Genomic DNA, 19,646 nt, shown 5'->3' on the forward strand with positions numbered 1-19,646 from the left:
AAAACACATGCAGAACAAACAAGTGCTGTTACAGACCGCCTCCAGGGAAAACTCATAAGTTTGGAAAATCAGAGCAGACAAGGTGAAAAAACCCTGTTATTACTCATTTATATATTAAGAGTCTTTAATAACTTTTGAATCAAAAAATGAAATAGATCTGAAAATCATTACTGAGCTGTGAAAGTGCAGTTAACTTTCCGAGGCTCAGACAAACAGAGAAGCATGTATCTGTGCTGCCCCCAGCACAGAGCAGGTAAGGAATTTTGACCCTGAGGTCAAACCTTTAGCACTGTTTTTCTTTTACTGCAGTGGATAAGTAAGCCATCCCTTGGATCTGTGAAAATCTGAGCTGGGCTGACTTAAAAAGGTTGAGATCCTTCTTGGCTTTGCCCCCTGTCATGGGAGCAGGGGGCGCAGAGCCAGATGCCTGAAAATTCTGATAAGGACTGTAAATAGTCTGAGCAGGAAGCTAAGGAATGGTTTGTCTCCATTCCCCTGGATGGATACACAGAGAACACAACAATTCTGTTGTCAATCAATGCCAGTAGAAGTCACTTTTGTCAAGAGCCTGCTGACTCCTAGTAGCCCCAAGAGGGACTGGGATATAAAACCTATACCAAATAAACCTCAGCTGTGAATATTAGTGTGTGTAGTGGTAAGTATGTAGGATGGTATTGTTAGACTATTACGTGTATAGGCATTTGCTATGCAAGCGACAGTGGCTTTTTCTGGCCTACCTTTCCAGCAGCATCTGGAGATGCATTCTTCTGCAGCAGGAGGTTGGCTACTTCAATTTTCCCATATTTTGCAGCCACATGTAGAGGAGTAAATCCTTTCTGTAAGCAAAAACAGTTATATAGCAGCCTTGGGCCTTCTTTTTCCTAGAGAGTCTGGAAGTCCAGAGCAGAGAACACCTCTGACTAACAAGGAGACTGCTCTCTCCTTTCAGCCCCTCGCATAGTTCAAGCATCCCTACAGGCAGCAAGCCTACAGCTTCCCTATTCCTACTGTTCTGACAGGTCTTGAAGCTCTCCTTTGCGAGAAAAAGCCACATCTGTATTAAAATGACTGTAAAAATGAAAGAGCCAGTTCCTGTTCTCATACCACCAAAGGTCCAAGGGCAAGTCTGGGTAACAGCTTATCTACTCTATCTATTCCGTAAGGAATTTCTGCCCTGCATTCCTCTCATTCCGAAACAAATGCATGTCTAATCACTTGGATATGTGATATATCAGGCTCTGAGATAAAAACACAAAGCTTTGTACCCTTCTAGCAAAGCACAGCCTCATTATTTGTATGCATACTCTTGAAGTAACTAATTCACAAGTAGCACTTGCTACAGATCTATTTTATTACTCAAGTTATCATTTTTGCAACTCCTTTACCTTCGTAATGATAGCTAAAGATGCACCGTGATCCAAAAGAACAGAAGCAACATCTTCATGTCCTTCTCGAGCAGAAAGATGCAAGGGTGTATAGCCAGATGTTGTAGCTGCATTTGGAGATGCCCCTTGCTGTAGCAGCTGCTGTACTATCTCTGCTTTTCCCAGTCGAGCAGAAATGTGCAGGGGCGTTTGGTCATCCTAAACATACAGAAAACAGTACAGTCCTATAATAACAAAACAAGGGTTCATATTTGCATATTTGGATAGAAAATATTTGTCTGGATTCTATTGCTTTTTGAAATTGCAGATGAATGTTAATTCTACTGAAATCTTACCTACTGAATATTGAACCCTGGTTTTCTCTTTGTCATATCATAAAGATACCTGGTGTTTCGTTGATGCATCACAAAATGTTCCATACAAACAGATAACCCATAAAAGTAAATAAAATTGACCAATTTTCTTAATCTGGACTTGTCTCGCTTCGCTTTACCAGTAAATTGCATTGAGTTTTCTGTTGAACTAGAGACCTTTCTCAAAATGCAGTGAATGTATACCTTTCCCCACATATTGACCTCTTTTATGATTCCCAGAAATATCTAACAACATAATCATTGTTTGGGATGACTTGAAGAGCCTAGTGCCAAGTAACTTGTACTAGATAATATATTTCCTGCTTTTTTATTGGTGAAGTCTTTGTTTGATGTTTGATATTTTGTGACTTTACAGTAGGTTGTATCTAAAACTAAAAAATCAGGAAGATAAATATCTATACACCATTTTGAGGAAACAGAGCATAATTAAATTCAACCATTTAAAAGATAATAGGAAGAAAAAAAGCCAGTGTGGTCCCAAAATTCACTTTCTTTTCCAACTGCTCATTCAGAACAACATAACCCCATTGATTTCAAATATAAAAGTTGTCCTGTTGCGAGTCTCAAATCTTATTTATTTTTCTTCAGTGAAAACACTTAGGTAATCTGTGACCTCGTGCTGACTGTCTAATAGATAATTTCTTCCTTCTTCATTATTTGTTTTTGTATTTTTGTCCTCCCCGTTCTTAGTTGCACAATCTTTGGAATAAGCACACTATCACAGCAGTATGGCCAACTAAGCTTGTGACTTTCGCTTTTCCTGTTCCTCATAAACTGTTCAAACATCTTTCTCTCCCCATCTTTCCCTACTGTATTGACTACTTTCCCTGCACTTCTACATCTTGCATCAGAGAAGTTCTGGGGTGTTCTTTGCTAGTGAGACTTTGCCCATGCCCATCCTACAACGCTGACTTTACACCTTTGGGATTTAGGGTGAGACAGTGTCAGAATGTAAGTGCTGCTCTTCCGCAGAGTAATTCTCCTCAAATTGCTGGAGAGCATTTCTGGCTCTTAAATTTTTCCAGTTTAGCACCTATTTTGCACAAATTCCTCATGGATAACAACAGTACCAGTGTAGGATCTATTACTTCCATCAAGTTATTATTTATGATAACAAATTGGTCACAAGCAACGGCAGTTTGCACAAATTAAATCATTGCATGAAAGTATTTAGAGAACATGACTGTGCTTCTGAGCACAAGTTCACTTTCAGGATCTCTTTGGAGATTTGCAGACCACACGATTTACTTCTATTGTCGGACTGTTTGCAGATATGAAATTATCTGCTATAAATATTTAGACAGTTTCTTATAAGTAAACATTATTACTGCTAACTTTGTTTGAGAACCAACTCATAGATGATAATTTTACAGTGGAAAATAGATTTGAAATTTTATTTATTTAATGCCTATTTGCAAAATAGTTTTCCTTGTCTGACCTATTAAAGCTGACATTTATTGCTTACGTTTTTCTCCTTTCTCTGTTTATTTCCTTGAACTCTCTTATTTCTCTAATTTTGTGTTCATCTTTAGTGTCTCTTGACCACTTCTTATTCCTCCTCCCTTATCTTCCTCAATTGTAATTGTTCTTATCTTTTTTTCCCCGCAGGCCTATGCTCCTTCCCTCTTCTGTGCCTTCCTGACTTTCCTTGACTTTCCACCAACGCCCTCTCCTACCCCAGCTCCCTCTTCCCATAGACGGCCAATCCAGCTTACAGTTAGGTCAAGTCAGTGACTGTGTTGGCCCTGGAACTCCTTGTTTTTCTGTCCCTTCACTATTTGAGCTACATCCTAATAACCATTTGCTACTGTTGGGAGTGTCCTGACTCTTTCCCTCCATTAATCCTCTTGATTCTTCTGCCTTTCACAACATCTTCCATAGCACCTGTTATCTCCAACTGCTGAGAAATAATGTAAAATTATTAATTTCCCATTCTTCCACAACAGCAGTCTCACTGCAACCGAAACAGCTTACCACATTCATCCATCCACTATCAGACTTGCTCTCCTTAATCTTCATCTCCTACTGAGAAATTCCTACAGGTAAATTATTCCTCCTTTGATGGCAGCGTTGCATTTCCAGCATGCCTGTGACATGCCCTTCCAGCTCTCCTTTCTGTCCTTTCCACAAAGCTCCCATGCCTATTTTCTAAGGACTGTCAGAGCTGGCATCTCTGCGGTGACCTCTTTGTGAGGTGTTCTTCAGAAGTATTACAATACTTGAGCAGTATCACTGAATGCAAGCAGTCTGATGTTTTAGGGATATAACAGCAGATGCCAGTAGCACAGCGATTACTGCTTGCTTGAAGCATTTTCCCCACTCCCCATATGAAATAAAACTCTTTAAACACAAAATAATTTATACTAAAAGTGATGAAAAACAGGCATGGTATCAGCTTGATATCTCTTGCCTCTTCGCTTATATGCAAGCACACTCATGACTATAGTGACAGAGTACGTAACAAAACATCATAGTGGTCATTACACCAAAACCTACGGCTTCATCTGCCTTTCTCCTCCCAAGAGAGATGTGCAAGAACAATGCGACTCGTTGCTTTCTGAAATATAAATAGTCTATAGTTATTACATGTGGACCATCACACCTTACCTTAGCTTTAGCTTCCACCTGAGCTCCATTTTGTACTAGGTATCGAACGACTTCTGTTTGGCCAGCTCTGGCAGCCATGTGCAGTGCTGTTTCTCCTCTCTACCGTGCAGCAGCAGAAACAAAATATCATCAGAGATCCCAGGAAAAAAACAAATGAAAATCAAAACTGAACATGTTTCATAAATACAAAATACTGGTGATCTAGTTCAAAATAATCACCACAAGAATATTTTGTAGGAGTCATCTGTGAGCAAGATGGGAGATTAAGTCAATATTCGACTTCTGAGCTGTTCAGTTGCTGCAAAGCAATTTATTTGTGGGTTAGTTTCTCAACATAACAGTACCTTTGTGTTTAGCATTTTGCTGAAAAGAAACATTGCAATTTTTGTATTCACTAGTACTTTACTAACAGTGTTGAAAATTATGTGTATTCAAATGGCTCCCAATAATTAAAAATGCTTTGAAAGTTTATATATTCAGATAGACATACCTTTCTTGACTTTTCTGCTATACCCTATGCCCCTACCATCATTTGTTATCTGACAAGCACCCAGATGAGGGAATAAAGGGGGAAAAAAATCTTTACTACATACATAAATCCAAGTCTTCATGCATTTAACAAAAGACAAATCCAAGGAAACCAGAACAAATTCAGGAGGGAAACTGCTTGCTACATATCTGGACATTGATATGTTTTAAATTGCTAATTTACAAATGTTTTGCATACATATATAAATTATAGTTCAATTTCCAGATGACAACTTTAATAAAAAATTCTATTCCAACTGCAGCTGCATATGGAAGTTGGAGGGGAGATTTTGATGCCAACCTCTTAAAAAGAATCAATTTGCCTCTCAATTTTCAACTGTCCATCTAACAATGACTTCAGTTTTTACACATGGCCTGGGAGCTTTGGGGCACACAGTGCACATCCAGTAGTAAAGCACAGTTGTACGGCCATATGGACACATGCAATATGTCCTGACAATCTGCTGCAACCTGTTGATAACAGCAGAACTTCCCTTAAATGGTAGGCCCCCGGGGTTCGGGGAAAACAGCAATCAACAGTGAAGCACACATCTCAAAAAAGACATATGAGAAGTTACAGTGAGTATGTTCTCATTCTTTCCTTAGAAAATAAAGAGAATAAATAAGAGTCTGCTTTAAGCCATCTTCTTTTGCAGTTTCTTCAACCTGTCAAACATCTCTGTAGGAGTGTGCAGGCTGCACTTACCTGTGACTTCAACAGGCACCATGACTGCTAAGAAGGTGGATGGCAACTTCCAGAATTAGCCACTTTGCATCAGTGCTCATGTTATAATGCATTCACACTCCTGCCACTCTGAAAAGCAATATTACTCACCACATTGGTAGTGTTGGGCGATGCCCCATGATGCATTAGCTGCGATACAATATTTACATGTCCCATGAAGGCAGCAACATGGATCGGAGTAAGCCCAGACTGAAAACCAAAACAAAATCAAACTTATCTACTTTTACAACAGTTTGACACCCATGAGAAAAAAATGAGTTGTTTTAAAAAAGGAAAGCCCAAGTGCTTGCTCTTCCAAGAGGATCTTGTCTTTTCAAGGACATATATAGATGCTTACAGTAAAGTGCACACAAAATTGGAAACATATATAGGTGTGACTCATGAGCAAACAAAAAATATTCCAGGAATTCATTAATTCTTCATAAGCTAAGACCAACTATAGCTAAACAGGATTTTTTCCTCAAGTTTTTGCTTCTGTGTTCTATTTCACATTTTTTAATAAAAAGATAGAAATCTTTGTTAAATGTCATTTTAGACCAGAAAAAAAAAATGGATAGGATTGTTCCTGGTTCAAAGACAATACTTCTTGGAACATATAGCTCATTTTAGAAAATGTCCATTCTCCCTATCAAATCCAATTGCTTTTGGGTCCATAAAATTGCCTATTGATCTCAGTGGCAAGCTTCATCCCCACTGTTTCTCCAGGAGAAAGGGAATTCGAAACTGCAGCATCCAGCCAGAGAGGCCCAAACAGAAATGACACTGGCTAAAGGGAAGCTCCCTGCCCTCGAGACCTCGCAGCACCATCAGCATTGCAAAGTTGTACCACTGCCCTTCTACAAGTTATAAAGGACCAAGAGGAAAGAAAAAGGAAGACAGAGGAGAAGGGGGAATAAGAGAGCAGTCATTTAGCCAAGTATGACTGCAAGGATTCTGCCTAAGAAATCCAATTAATAGTTAATATTTCTCCAAGTAGAATTACCCTAAAGCCTCTTCACAGCTGCTTCTGCACAGCTGTAGCAACAGTCAGCCAGGGGTTGCAAGAGAGTTTCACTACCACGAGAAGGATGAAGCTCAGTGGATCTCTGGATAACCCCTGATTCAGGGAGCTACCCCATAGAGGCTCACAAACCCCAGGAAGGTAGAGGTGAGAGAAGTTGTTTTTTTCTCATGTAGAACAGCAAACCCAAGCAGGAAGGCAAGCTAAGTGGTTGAGTATGTTATTTCTTCTTCCTCTTTTACAAAAATTAGTAAATGCTTTTAAAACAGTAGTCTGTAGGAAATAAAATGCATGCGTGTCATACCTAATCATAAATTGTAACTCTTACTGCAGAGATTCAAGCCTGCAGCCTGAACAATAATTGCAGTATCTACAAACAGAGGTGTGGAATCTACCTTGAAAACAGATTTTATCATAAAAATGGTAATAAGCATTACTTTATACGATCAGTTATATACGCAACAATAGCAATTTATGATGCATCATATTTGGTGCTGCTTCCCCTGGTGGCACTGTTTATTCAAAATTCACAAAGAAGAGAAATTGCTCACTTTGACATTTCTTTGGGGAGAAATACTGTCAAACTTCTGGTCATTTTTTTTGATTGCCAGGTAAGAGTTGTGAGAATCTTTCTTTCTGACTAGGGAAATAGCTGCTTATGCACGGATGCTAAGCATCAACTCCTAATTCCACCTTGAAAGCTTGTTACAGTATAAACACAGCCAACAAAGGACACAGAAAGGAGGTAGAGCACTGGAATAAAGTACCGTGTTAAATCTGAGCAAATGCAGTCACACACAGTTTTTGAGATCCTGTGGTGAAGTAGTGGCAGAACATAAAGGAAGAGCTTTTGCTTTTGGAAAGTGCTTGCTTGAAAGAAGGTAGAGGAGTTCAGAAGAATTCAGAGGGTGCAGATCAGACTGCTAACTTGGTTTATTTGCAAAATTTTCATTTTTAAAATCTCTTGCTCTTAAAAAGAATAAAATCAAATAGATCACCTTTTCTACTTCCATGGTGACTGAACCATGGACATAGTCCTCCATGGAGTCAGGGACATACATGACTCTTGTCAAGGTTCTTGTTGTGCCTTTTACTCGTTTACTAACTTGCTGTCAAACTAGAGTCTAAAAGTTAAATTCACAACCTGTGGTTTTGAAAAGCTAGTCTGGAGATGTGTGAGCTGTAGCAAGGGCAGACTCAGTATCCTCTCAAGAACACCAGAATTCATGTATATTCAAAGGATGCACCATAAAGAAAGAAAGGGAAGTCTCCATGCAGGAGAGCTTTCTAGTTATCACCCAAAGATTTAGGAATGATTTGCAGTACAATTTGCTACTGAATAACTAGAACAAAAACCCATGAATCAAGTGAAACTCCACTTTGGGGAGATGAACTATTCCTAATTATATCTTGTTTAATCAATGGAATTCTTTTCCTAACCTGACTTCTTCCACAGTGGTCTTGCATTCCAATATGTGACCTTTCCTCCTAGCTTAACAGGACATATATTCACATACAGGAATGAAATTTTCCATAGGTTCTCAATTAATCTCTCAAATATGCCAGTAACTATGTGTAAACTATCTCACACTGATTGAAGTAATAGCTTATTGATTTCTGTCTATCTGATTTGGAATCACCAGTGATGGTAGGTGAATATCATTCCATGTGGAAAGCCAAAACAAGGTCTGTGAATTAAACCACCTTTCAAAACAGGACTTTCGTAAAGCATAGCCTTTGCTCTGGTCTCCTCAATTGTGCTATTTTCATCTTCTGTGCATTAAACCACAGGCAGAAATATGCAGAAATCATAGATCATTTTAAAAAATGTATCTGTTTTCCTTCACCTGTTATTCCTACTCTATCCCAAAGTCCATCAATTACCTGGGTGTTAGGAACTAGCAGAGCAACTGAATTTTGGGGGTTTTATTATTTGTTGATACCATCGTTGACTTGAATGACATACGCTCTTTCAGAATTATTCAGGTATTAATCAATATAGTTATAATGTAGTTTCTATCAGAAACAAAGACAAATGTGCAATGACTACTTCTTACCTCAGTCACAGCTTGGATAGACGCACCATGCTTCAGAAGAAGTTCCATTACTCTTATTCTGTTCTTCTTGCAGGCAATATGAAGAGGTGTGAAACCATTCTGTAAATGAGAAAGAACATACTTTTTGACATTACATATATTCCATCACAAATTAGAACTGGGTGGAGAATTCATATAGAACATTCCTCTGATAACAAAACAGCTCTCAAATTTGTTTTGATTTCACTAAATTGTTCATGTAAAAGAGGGGGAAAAAATCCCAAGAATTAAAAATCCCCGTATTTTATATAGCCATTTTAATGATAAAATATGTTATCCAATCCAATAAATACTTTTTCTTTTAATTCTCAGTTTACCCAAAACTATCATAGATTTCATTTTTACTTAACCACAATCACTGATTTTTTGTTTTTCACTTTTCAGAACTGCTAGTCAAAAAAAACCCTCGATTATATTTGCAAGCTCTGGCATTTGAAACCTTTTCCTGACCTATTCTTACTACTTTTTATCTTTCATTCATTATCTGCCAATTTAATCTAAGTATTTATTTTTTGTCCCTTCTTTATTATTTTGTACCTTCTTAAAAAAAAAGCCTATGTGCAGCACAGCAAACATTTAAAACTGTCTTATTTGTCATGAGATGATACAACAAGTAAAACATGAAAATAAGCTGCCCAGAGCATCCCAGACAACTGCAACGCAGCTAACAGCGCTACGGTGAATGCTGATGCTGCTCTGCATATGTACCAAAACAGCTTTCACAGTATGGTGCTATAGACAGATGACAGAATGAGGCTACAGATCTGATCAAAATTAGCCTCACTCCCTAGCAGGTAGTAACAAATAGCCATACGCCTTCCTACCACGAGGTCAGTGCAACTGTCCGCTCCCAGGTAGCATAAAGAGCTCGCACCTCCCATTCCTTAGCAGTGGGCAGCGAGCGGGAAAAGCTGGGACACGCTGCAGGGAACAAGGAGCTCGGGCTAAGGACACTGCCCGCCTCCGCCTTCTGCTCAACCGTCCCGGGTGAGGACCAGGACAGAATAAGAGGAATGATTTAGGGGATAAGGAAATTTATGGCTCGGTTACCAGACCAGTGAGAAGCTGCTGCCTGCAACTCAAAAAGCTAACACATTATACGATGCTTTGGTTATTTCAGAGAGCCAAAATAAATATTACAGGCCTAAAAGTCTGCTCACTTGTCAATAACAGAAAATTAATCCATATTGCACAATACCTTGACCTAAGACACCCAAAGACAGGTTGATCTGACACAGGAGATTGGCACAGAGAAAGAAATCTTTGCACCTATGTTGTTTTCAGAGAAGAATCAATTCCGCCCTGCTTGTGGGGGGTTCAGGAACTCACATAATGTTTTGGGAATTGAATGAATTAGAGGCATCAGGCTGTGAAACTAACATTCAACCCAATTAATGTCAGAATTTAAATTTTTTGAAATGGTTATTGAAGACCCATCTATAAGACATTTTAAAGACAGTGGATTGCAAGTATAATTTCAAACAAAATGCATTTACTTCACGCACAGTTTAATTACACTAACAGACTTTGTTGCTGAAATTGTTCTTAAAGTAGAAAGTCAATTATGACTCCATTGACATAATTGTAGAACATCACAAATATGTATTATACAACTCATTCTGTTTTTTCCTGCTTCAGATCTTTGACAGCTAATATAATACAAATTCTCTCAGTTTTAATGGCTACTAGTTATCTTCTCTTTACAAACATTTAGAGAACAAGAATTTCTTCCATGCTAACTAGAGTAGTTATGACTGCAGCTGTTTAATCTATTCAGAATATTTGCCTACCAGTCTGCAGAAGTGCTCTAGTTATAGTAGAAATTCATAAATCACTGCTGGCTGCCTGTAAGCAAAGGTCTACTCTGATTGCACAAAACATATTACTAACACTTTGAACCTAGAGCATCCTCTCTTGGGCTGCCTGCACTAATACGATACATCCTCTCTGCCACCCGTCAGCAGGCAGATAACAACTCTCCAATAAATCTCACTGCAACTTTGGAAGAACGTTTAGCCGCGCGTAGTGACCGGCCGCGAACTCACCAGGGCTTTGGCATTCGGGTTCGCCTTCTTGTCCAAGAGAACCTTGGCAACTTTGTAGTGGCCACAGTGGGCGGCAACGTGCAGCGCAGTCAGATAGTCATTGGTGACGTCGTCGACCGGCACGTTGTGCTGAATCAGAAGCTGGACGCAGTTTAGATGATCCCCTTGTGTTGCCATGTGCAACGGAGACAAACCATTCTGCAAACAAGCAAGCATTAAAAAAAAGAAAAGAAAAGAAAAGAAAAGTAACACTTATGGATTACAGAACATGCAGAAAAATGCAACTCTCGTCTTGTCCTTAGAGCATTCCTCATAGGAAGAGCTTTACAAGCCCCTGTAGCTCCCATTATAAATGAAACACATTCAGTATCACAGTGAGGGTTCTTACTCTGGCAAAAACCACATGAAGTTTGGAACTTGCTTAGAGTTTTCAGACAGGTCTACCCTAAAAAACAGCCCTACTGGCAATGCTCAAAGCATGGCTTACTTCAGCTAGTGCAGCTCAGACAAGTCGTCCAAGTTAAATGAGTTATCTCTAGAACAGTGCTTCGTGACTAACCAGGTTATCTGCTGCTTTTGAAGACCACATTAAAATCATCACTCTAAAGCAGCATGAATACACCAGGCATGAGAGAGCAGGTCAGAGCACCACACAGTAACCAGTACAATCTTCCCTCCTCTGTTACTGTTTTCCTGAATTTGGGTTTTATGCATGCATCACACTACCAATCTGTGCAGCTCCTTCCTGACAGCCAACATATGCCCATGTAAAACAGCAAAAGTTTCAAGTGTTATCAGGCTTAAAAAATGACCACCACCACTACCCCCCCCCCCCAAAAAAAAGTCAAACCATCATCCCCCCAAAAAGAAAAAAAACGTCAAACCATCATGACACAACCTACTAAGAGCAGTGATGAAGCTCTGTTTTGTCTGGAAATACTTGAGAGATTTATCTTTAGGAACAATACTGGTACCAAGATTTATTTCTTACAATGCTTTTAATAGTTAATCAACAAGATGTCACATATTTTACTTTCCTAGGAAAAAAAACATGTTAAATAAATGAGAAATAATTCCTTGAATTGAAAAGGATTAAGCCTATTTCATGATGAAAGATTAAAAAAATTGGCCAGAACGAAAGAGATCTTGTTAGAAGAAATAAATGAGCTCTGCAGATACTCCTCGACACACCTTTTTCAATTTGTATTCTTTTTATTTAGTCTTTCTGATGCTGAAAATAGATTCAAATTCAGTTGCTATTATGGTAACATATAATTATGTATCATCTATAAATGACTGACAGTATACTGAGTTTGCCATGGTGAAGAAACTGAAACTCTTGCTCACAGATGTAGTGCCCTCATGTGACCATGGTTCGCATAGGCAAAGCACCAGTGTAAACACTTAACAGCTGAAATTCCAGGCTTTCTGAAACAGATGATCTCTTTCTTTTACTGTTATGATATGGCTGTAGAAGAAGGGAAGGACAAACATTCAAAATAACAGTGGAAATAGACAGTGAATCCATTTTTAAAGTGGCATAGAAGAAGGATGGTGAAAGTAAGCAGACTAATACTGCCATAATTTGAAAGCAGTTTACAGCCAGTGTTGAAAAGCAGGGATTCTTGGACACAATTATATCTTTTGAGTAAGACTATCTCAGAGGCATTTCGTCTGTGATTTATGTTGGCTTGGTTTAGCCTCTCTCCCATTCCTGAAGACTACTACAGCAATTATCTACATGGAAGCTTGATACTGGCAAAACATTTTAAATATTTTCACCGTCTTGTCATGTAGTTTGATTGTAGAATAGGGAAAAGGAGGTTAATTTCCCTCAGCCATTAAGCCCTCACAATAATGGTTTATGAACTGATAATGCCAAGAGAAACATTCCTTTTAGGTGCTAATAAAAAAATCATGAAAATCATTTCATACACTGTTCTGTTCCATTTTTAGAGGAAATATCCTTCAGATGAAAACTGTCATTTATTTAACAGTAATAGCTAATGAACTACACTGATTAACAGAGCAAGAAATTGAGCAGAAGACACAAGACTCCTTCATAAAATAAATTTGTATAGAGGCTGACGCTGACGGAAAAGAAGGGAAACAGCAGAACAGTCACACGTCAATAGGGGAAAGTCAGAAGGACGCTTGACAAAAATCTGTTGTGGATTAGCAAAATGCAGCAGATAGTTAGGTTTAACACAGGAGAGCAAGAGACAAGACTGGATGGTAAAGTTGATCAAGAGAATGGAGTATTGCCTTTTGTTATGATCAAAAACAGGGTTGTTCTTCATTCGGTTACAGGAGAACAGACTCCGCGATCTTATGCAAACCATTTGATAATTCAATGCCTTCGTCTTCCCACTTTTAGCATAAAGGTATTAGGTATAACAATGTTCTCCCTTCCCACATCCAAGCTGTGAGATAATCCACTGGAGTCTGCAAAATGGGACTTAGTACTGCATGATGGAGCCACTAAATAAACACTGTTATACTACTGTTTTTTATGAAAATTGCCAGAGAACATTAAAAGGTGAAGAAGCTCAAAAGGAATAAAAGAGGTTAATGATCGCACAATTCCTTAAAGAAAATCAGAAGAGGACCACAGAGATTAGACAGAGTATCAAATGGCTGACTGGGCACAGACAAAACAGTGATCAGTGACGCATAGCTTATTTTGTAGCTGTGATGAAAACTTTGATTATGGGAAGTGTCATTAACTCTTAAAAAGAAAGAAAGAAAAAGCCAAACAAGCCTACAAAAAGAGTGATTAAAAACACGGAAATCGATGCACAAGATGCTGTATCTCACACAGAAAATCACTGGCCTGCTCAGGAACACAGTGCAGGTTTCTTTTGCTTCTCAACCTATGATCAATTCATTAGCTCTCTGCCTTTCCTGAGCATAAATTTAAGGTTATTCCAGTAGGAAAAAGGGCCAGCATCATACTAAACAATTTGTAGCAGGAAATAACAAGAGTTTGTTGATGTAGTAAGCTGCAGACTTTGGTTATTCTTCTGAAAGAGTTTTCTATACCATCAGAAAACTTCGTGAAGTTCAAATTCTTTCAAAGATGTGTCCTATTTTCAGTAAAATATGATTTGATTTGAAGAGAACAGAGCCACATATTTTTTCCAGAGGACAGGACTGCAGTTTAGTGCCAAATAAATGGATTCATTAATGTCATTCAGAGGTACTTCTACCTCGTAGCTTACCTCCAGAAAACAGCAGAATTAACATATCAGAGGGAAACTCAGGAAGCTCTGCACTTTCTCCTCTTCCTTTTCTAATAGATAAGGTAGTTCTCCCTCCTTGAGAGAGGAGTTTGTCTAGTACCATTTTGCTGCAGATGGTTACCACAGTCTCTTCAGGGCAATGTCCAAAGCAGATATTTTGTCCCTGCACTATTTCTGTCTGATTTTAGCTAATGAACTCTGGGGAAGGCTGCTTGACCTCTGTGAATCCCTTCAAAAGATGAATAAATTCAAGATTCACAGGACCTTAATGGCTGTTTAGGAATAATAAAAAGCTTAGGGATAATACCTGACAATACAAAATGTGTGCTGAAAAGCATAGCTCCTTGGGAGAGGCCCTCAGTTATGCTGGTGGAAACCAAAGCAATGAGGTCCACATTTTTTCCCCTTTAAGTAATTAACAGAGGTAGCAGCAAGTAGGGAAGCCCACTGAAAAGCCCAACGGCCTGACTCACTGGAGCACCAGCTCCAGGCAATGAGAGGGCCAGTGGTGGGGAACCACAGCCCTGGTGGCTCCTGGGCAGCCCCTCTCCCTCTGCTTGCAGGGTTGCCAGCAAGGGCTGTGGAAATCCCACATGCAGAGGATGGGCGAATCCTGTCTGTCAGATTACCCCTGACAGCACTTGCCAGTGACTCACACAGCTGAGAAACACTGGTGCTAATGCACCCTTCCCCCAATGCTAAATCTTTATTTCCAGTGGGGGGGGGGGGGGGAGAGAGAAGGAGGAGAAAACAGAATATAGAGGCATTGAGATAGAATAGGGCAGGACAACAGAAGGCAAAAAAGCAATAACAGAAGGAAGCAAGAAATATTGCAGGAAATATATATTTTTACAGATTGAGCAGAAAAACACGGTTGAGGGTATGTTGGGAAAGAACTTCAACAAACTGCATAACCCAACTGTCAACCCTGAATGGGAAAGTCATGGACTGTAATGGTGGTACAAAGTAGACTGCTGCAGAGAGATTTAAATTCAGCAATAACTAGTACATGAGGGATCAACACCAGAAGAGCTCTATCAAGGGTTTGCTTTAACGCCAACCCCTGGGTCAAAAGCAGCATGCCTGCCCTAGTGCAGGTGATTTGAAATTCCCATGAAGAACATTTTGTGATAAGCTGTACGGAGATAGAAAGTAGAGAAACTGGTAATCAGTCTAACTCCCAAGGAAATACAAGCTGCCTCTGCAAAGAGACATTACTCTATTTTTATCTCTTATCTCTACTATGGCTTTAGGGTAATTTTGGTACCAGTTGAAGATACCACATATTATTCCAGGGTAGAAACAGTAATTTTCTAGCTACTGAAATTTGGAGGGACAGTGTTATCACACATGCCTTTCTGGTTGCTTTCTAGTTTGATTTTCTTGTGTATCTCAGTTTAACGCCTCTTACATATGCAGACGTGCACTACATACGACATTCACTTTGGAGCTCTCCCACACAGTTACTTTTAATAGCTACAAAATAGGAAAGTTATTGTCAAATCCTTAGCTATATGAAACTTGCATAATTATATCAAAAAAAAAAAAAAAGTACAAGGATTATCCTAGCAGAGAAGAGAACAGTATCAGTCACCTTGGTTTTAGAAAGAATAGGAGCACCACGATCCAGCAGCATTTCTACAACCTGTTCGTGGCCACTTCTTGCTCCACAGTGGAGAGGGGTCAATCCGTCCTGTGGGAAACAAGCATTATAACCAATTAGTTTCGGACACATTAAAACCTTGTGCACTTTTATAAAGGCCAAAAAATGTCCTGACAAACTAAGTTCTGCAGGATGCTGTTCTTATGCTGTTGAGCAGCTGAACCGGTTTACTCAAATGGACAGGGCATGTTTGGCTCTGCAAATAGTCATATCAGATTGGTGCTCATGCAACACGCTACTTCCAGACCCTTAACTTACACGCGTTACAACGGTAAATGAGGAGACTGTACATCAGGTATTTTTTGCCTGCATTTGAGAAAACGGGGTCTTTCACTTGTCAGTATGCATCCAAGTCAGTGGATATTACTTCTATTTGAGGAAGAAATCTTTCTTACTCAGTCTGACTTTCATTTATTTATTTATAAGTTACATTGATTTTGACAGGTGTGCAGCAGTTGAGAAAATCACGCTAATCCCAGGCAGGAAAAGTATGTGGGATTAACTTCTGTGTCTTGTTTTGTGGCCAGCATTTATGTGACTTCTAGCCATATGACTGGTCTAGAGTATGAGTCTATACTCAACACCTCTGTAAAACAGTTTTGAATTTCTCTTATATATCTATTACATTTTGCATGTGTAACTATAGTATTCTTCCCTGTTATTTCCTAATCCATTACCCTGCGCTATAAAATCAACTCAAGACTTATTAAGCATAGAAAGCAGCTGAGGACAGGGAGAGAGTGATCCAAGAATTTTATGCTCCTCCTTTCCCGTCTCCTCCTAATACGCTTATGAAACATAGTAGCCAGAAAGTGATTTAATTTTTCTAACATTCTCTTTTATGTCTTGTGTGGTTCATCTGCACAAGTACTTTTGCCTAAACAAATGCATCTGATTTTGATGTAGGTGAAAGCAAGATATTGTTTTAGGTTTAACTTGACCAGGACTCAAGAAACTACTTGCTCACGCAGGATGAATTCAGTCTGGCCCACTATGTTCTTACTGGGATCTCTGTAAGTGATGCTATTGACATTTCTGCTTCCTTCTGTTATTCTGTCCATGAAGTACAGAGAAGGGCATCTTGTTGCAATGATGCTTTACAAAGTAAAGCTGCATTGCTCAAAATGTGTACATAAGGTCAAGGAGAAAAGATACCAAAACCCCTGAATGGTACTTTTATCAGCTGAATTGCAAATGTTTCGCCATAGCTTCACAAAAAATGTTTAATGAAGATAATACATATTTTCCATATCAGCAGTTTCCATAGACTAGGACATCTCATATAAAGAATTGAGCAGAATGCAAACAACTAACAGCTAAAAAATATCATCCACTCAAAAACATATATAGAAAATAAAACTCGACGAGTCTAGGCAGCCAGACACCTGTAAAAAGAGGCTGAAAAATCACATTCATTAGTTTGTCTCTTCTGTTTATTCCTTATTATATTCTCTAGGCCAGCCAAAAAAGCTATAAAGACGTTTGAGTAGGAAACATTTGCCAGATTCTTTTGCCCCCTCGACTTGTTCCACAATTGTACCATCAGCAGTGGACACCAACCTCACAGAGAGTGAGAGTTTGTTCATCTTGATGACCTGGGTTAGATCCTAAAAACTCTCCCTGCTCTCTGAAGTCCCCAGCCCTTGCACCATACCCCAGCCCTCTCTGGCATCCTGTGTGTTGCTGGCAAAGAAGAAATCAGAAGATGTATCACGTGGCTGGACACAGAGCTACAATCCCATGTAGGTGAGCTCATCTGTAGCTGTTAAGAGGATGTTAGGACTCCCGCCGTAAAGTGCAAGTCCATTTGAAGACAGATCATTTGGCTGCAAAGATCTTTTTTTGCATTCTGAAAAGGCATCTGCTTGTTTAATCGCTATATGGCACAAAAAGCAAGGAAATGAATGTGCAGAGTCAAACTCTAAAGCACCCTGATCAGAGAAAGATGTACAGTTTTGTTAAAAAAAGATTTTGAGATTAAAAGAGGCTGCTCTGCACTCAGTAAGACTTTCGATTTTTTTCAGAAGATTTTCTAGTTGTTTATTCACTGTGCATTTACAATATACTATGTGAAGCATAAAAAATATTGTGTGTATTAAGAAGCAAACTTGCCCTAATATGATAGCCTGCAATGGCTCAGAAAAACCATTACAAACAATTATGACAATAATCTGCAGATTAAGGACACTCTAAGTATGTGCTGACATGATAAATCATATCATCTGTATTATCTATCCCTCCAGAGAGCCTGGGAGCAGCTCCTGCAAAGCCAGGAGGACAAAGGGAGGAATTCTGCTTAGACACAGGCTTTCCATACGCATGTCACACACTATCTCTGGGGCTGCTGCTCTTTCTTTAGTTTTTGTTTCAAACAAACAAATGCACATCCCCCCAAAATGCCAAGCACGAAAGCAGTGTTTCTGATCCCGCGGTGACTTGGAAGTGGAGTGACTCTCTGATGTTGCCGTGCAGGGGCCACAGCTGGCTGCGCTTGCTGGCGCACCACGGGGGGCCCCACTGCCTTTCCCCGAGCCCGCACGGGGCTGTAAGGGAGCCTGAGCAGCGCGGTTAGCAGGGCTGACATCCCCACGCTGCCCCTGCCCCCTGAACAGCCACCTGCGATTTGCCTTGCGCAGCAGGACCCCGGGGCGGCCGCACCAACCACCCCGGCAGCCACAGTGCTGCAGCTCTCACGCACCAGCGAGCCTCTGCAGCATCCCAGCCCCTAAGGGATGAAATCAAGCCTGAGCCGGGGAGACTGAGCCACCCCAGACATCCTCTATCCACTAAAAAATTGACTGTGATGCAAATATTAAGCAAAAGCTTGGCAGACTGTGAGCCAAGTCCCAGCGCCAGCCCCGGGGCTCCGCAGGCGCGCGCCAGCCTCTCCGGAGCTGGAGGGCAAAGGAGGCCTCCGCGCGGGGCAACGCTGGCATGCCCGCGGGTCTCGCGTCCCCGTGGCTGCTCGGGGAGTCTCTGTGCGCGTGCTTCAGCCCAGCACGGCTCCGCGTCTTCTGGTCCCTCCAGGCTCCGCGTCTCCTGAACACTTCACTGGCGCTATCGCAAGCTGCCTCTTCGGACCAGGAGGGGAACAAATAAGGTCTGTTCTTCCAGCATGTGCAAAAGGCTCTTACAGAGCCAGTTCAACATTATTCCTGTCTTTACTTTTTATCTTAATACATGTGGGTTCTCTGGGGAAGCTTGTGTGTGATCTGATGCATCTTAAAAGAGCATATCCCACATGTTTTCATGCAGATATGAGTGCTAGCCTTTTATTTAATTGCAAAATCAGTAGAATGAAGATTATAAATACTTATTGTTAATCCAGGGTAAAATGTGCTTGCTGCCTGCTTCAGACACAAATTCACTTTGCCATATACAGTATTAGACAGCCAGAGCAAATCAAGCTAATTTAATCAACCTCTCTAATTACGCTTTATTTGTTAAAATCTTTTCTGGAAGATAGAAAAAAGATGGCAGGGCAACACTGAATAAACATTTTACATAAGGCCTTAATAGGTCTTTGCTTGAAATGTTACTTAAAAGTGTAAATGATAAAAGTTGCCCTGGATGGACAAAAATAACACATAGGTAGGATTTTGTGTGGTCAGTTACTGAGGAGTATACCTAAGAATTCAGTACAAAGATGTCAGCTGCTACATATCACACAGAAAAAGGGTCAGTCAGAAGACAAGCAGCTAGTTAAAATAAACAATGCAACATAAGCAAGAACTAAAATGAAAAATATTAAGATGGTTGAACCTCAGAATAATTGTAAGAACGTTTTTGAAATAACCTCATATGCTTACATGTCATCTGAGTCCCCATCAGCCTGCAGATGAGGAATAATGCTTACGGTTCTCATCAAATCCTACCCCTAATGAGCACACAGAAATCTGGAGTCTGTGTCTGCTACAACAGTTTTAACTGGATGAAGGTTTAGCCCTTCAAGTTAACCTTT

At 39.9% G+C, this 19,646-nt stretch overlaps 1 protein-coding gene across 1 annotated transcript in view; it reads right to left on the minus strand.

Annotated features, from left to right (window-relative positions):
* Window positions 1–19,646, minus strand: part of ANK3 (ankyrin 3) — a 204,877-nt gene that overhangs the window by 97,777 nt on the left and 87,454 nt on the right. The window contains exons 9-15 of the mRNA XM_062580702.1: window positions 15,617–15,715; window positions 10,781–10,978; window positions 8,697–8,795; window positions 5,730–5,828; window positions 4,367–4,465; window positions 1,386–1,583; window positions 738–836 (exon numbers count right to left, since the gene is read on the minus strand). Of these exons, the coding sequence (XP_062436686.1) occupies window positions 738–836; window positions 1,386–1,583; window positions 4,367–4,465; window positions 5,730–5,828; window positions 8,697–8,795; window positions 10,781–10,978; window positions 15,617–15,715 (891 nt within the window). The remainder of the gene's footprint in view (window positions 1–737; window positions 837–1,385; window positions 1,584–4,366; window positions 4,466–5,729; window positions 5,829–8,696; window positions 8,796–10,780; window positions 10,979–15,616; window positions 15,716–19,646) is intronic.

Source organism: Rhea pennata, chromosome 7 (assembly GCF_028389875.1).
Source record: "Rhea pennata isolate bPtePen1 chromosome 7, bPtePen1.pri, whole genome shotgun sequence".
NCBI classification, from domain to species: Eukaryota; Metazoa; Chordata; class Aves; order Rheiformes; family Rheidae; genus Rhea; species Rhea pennata.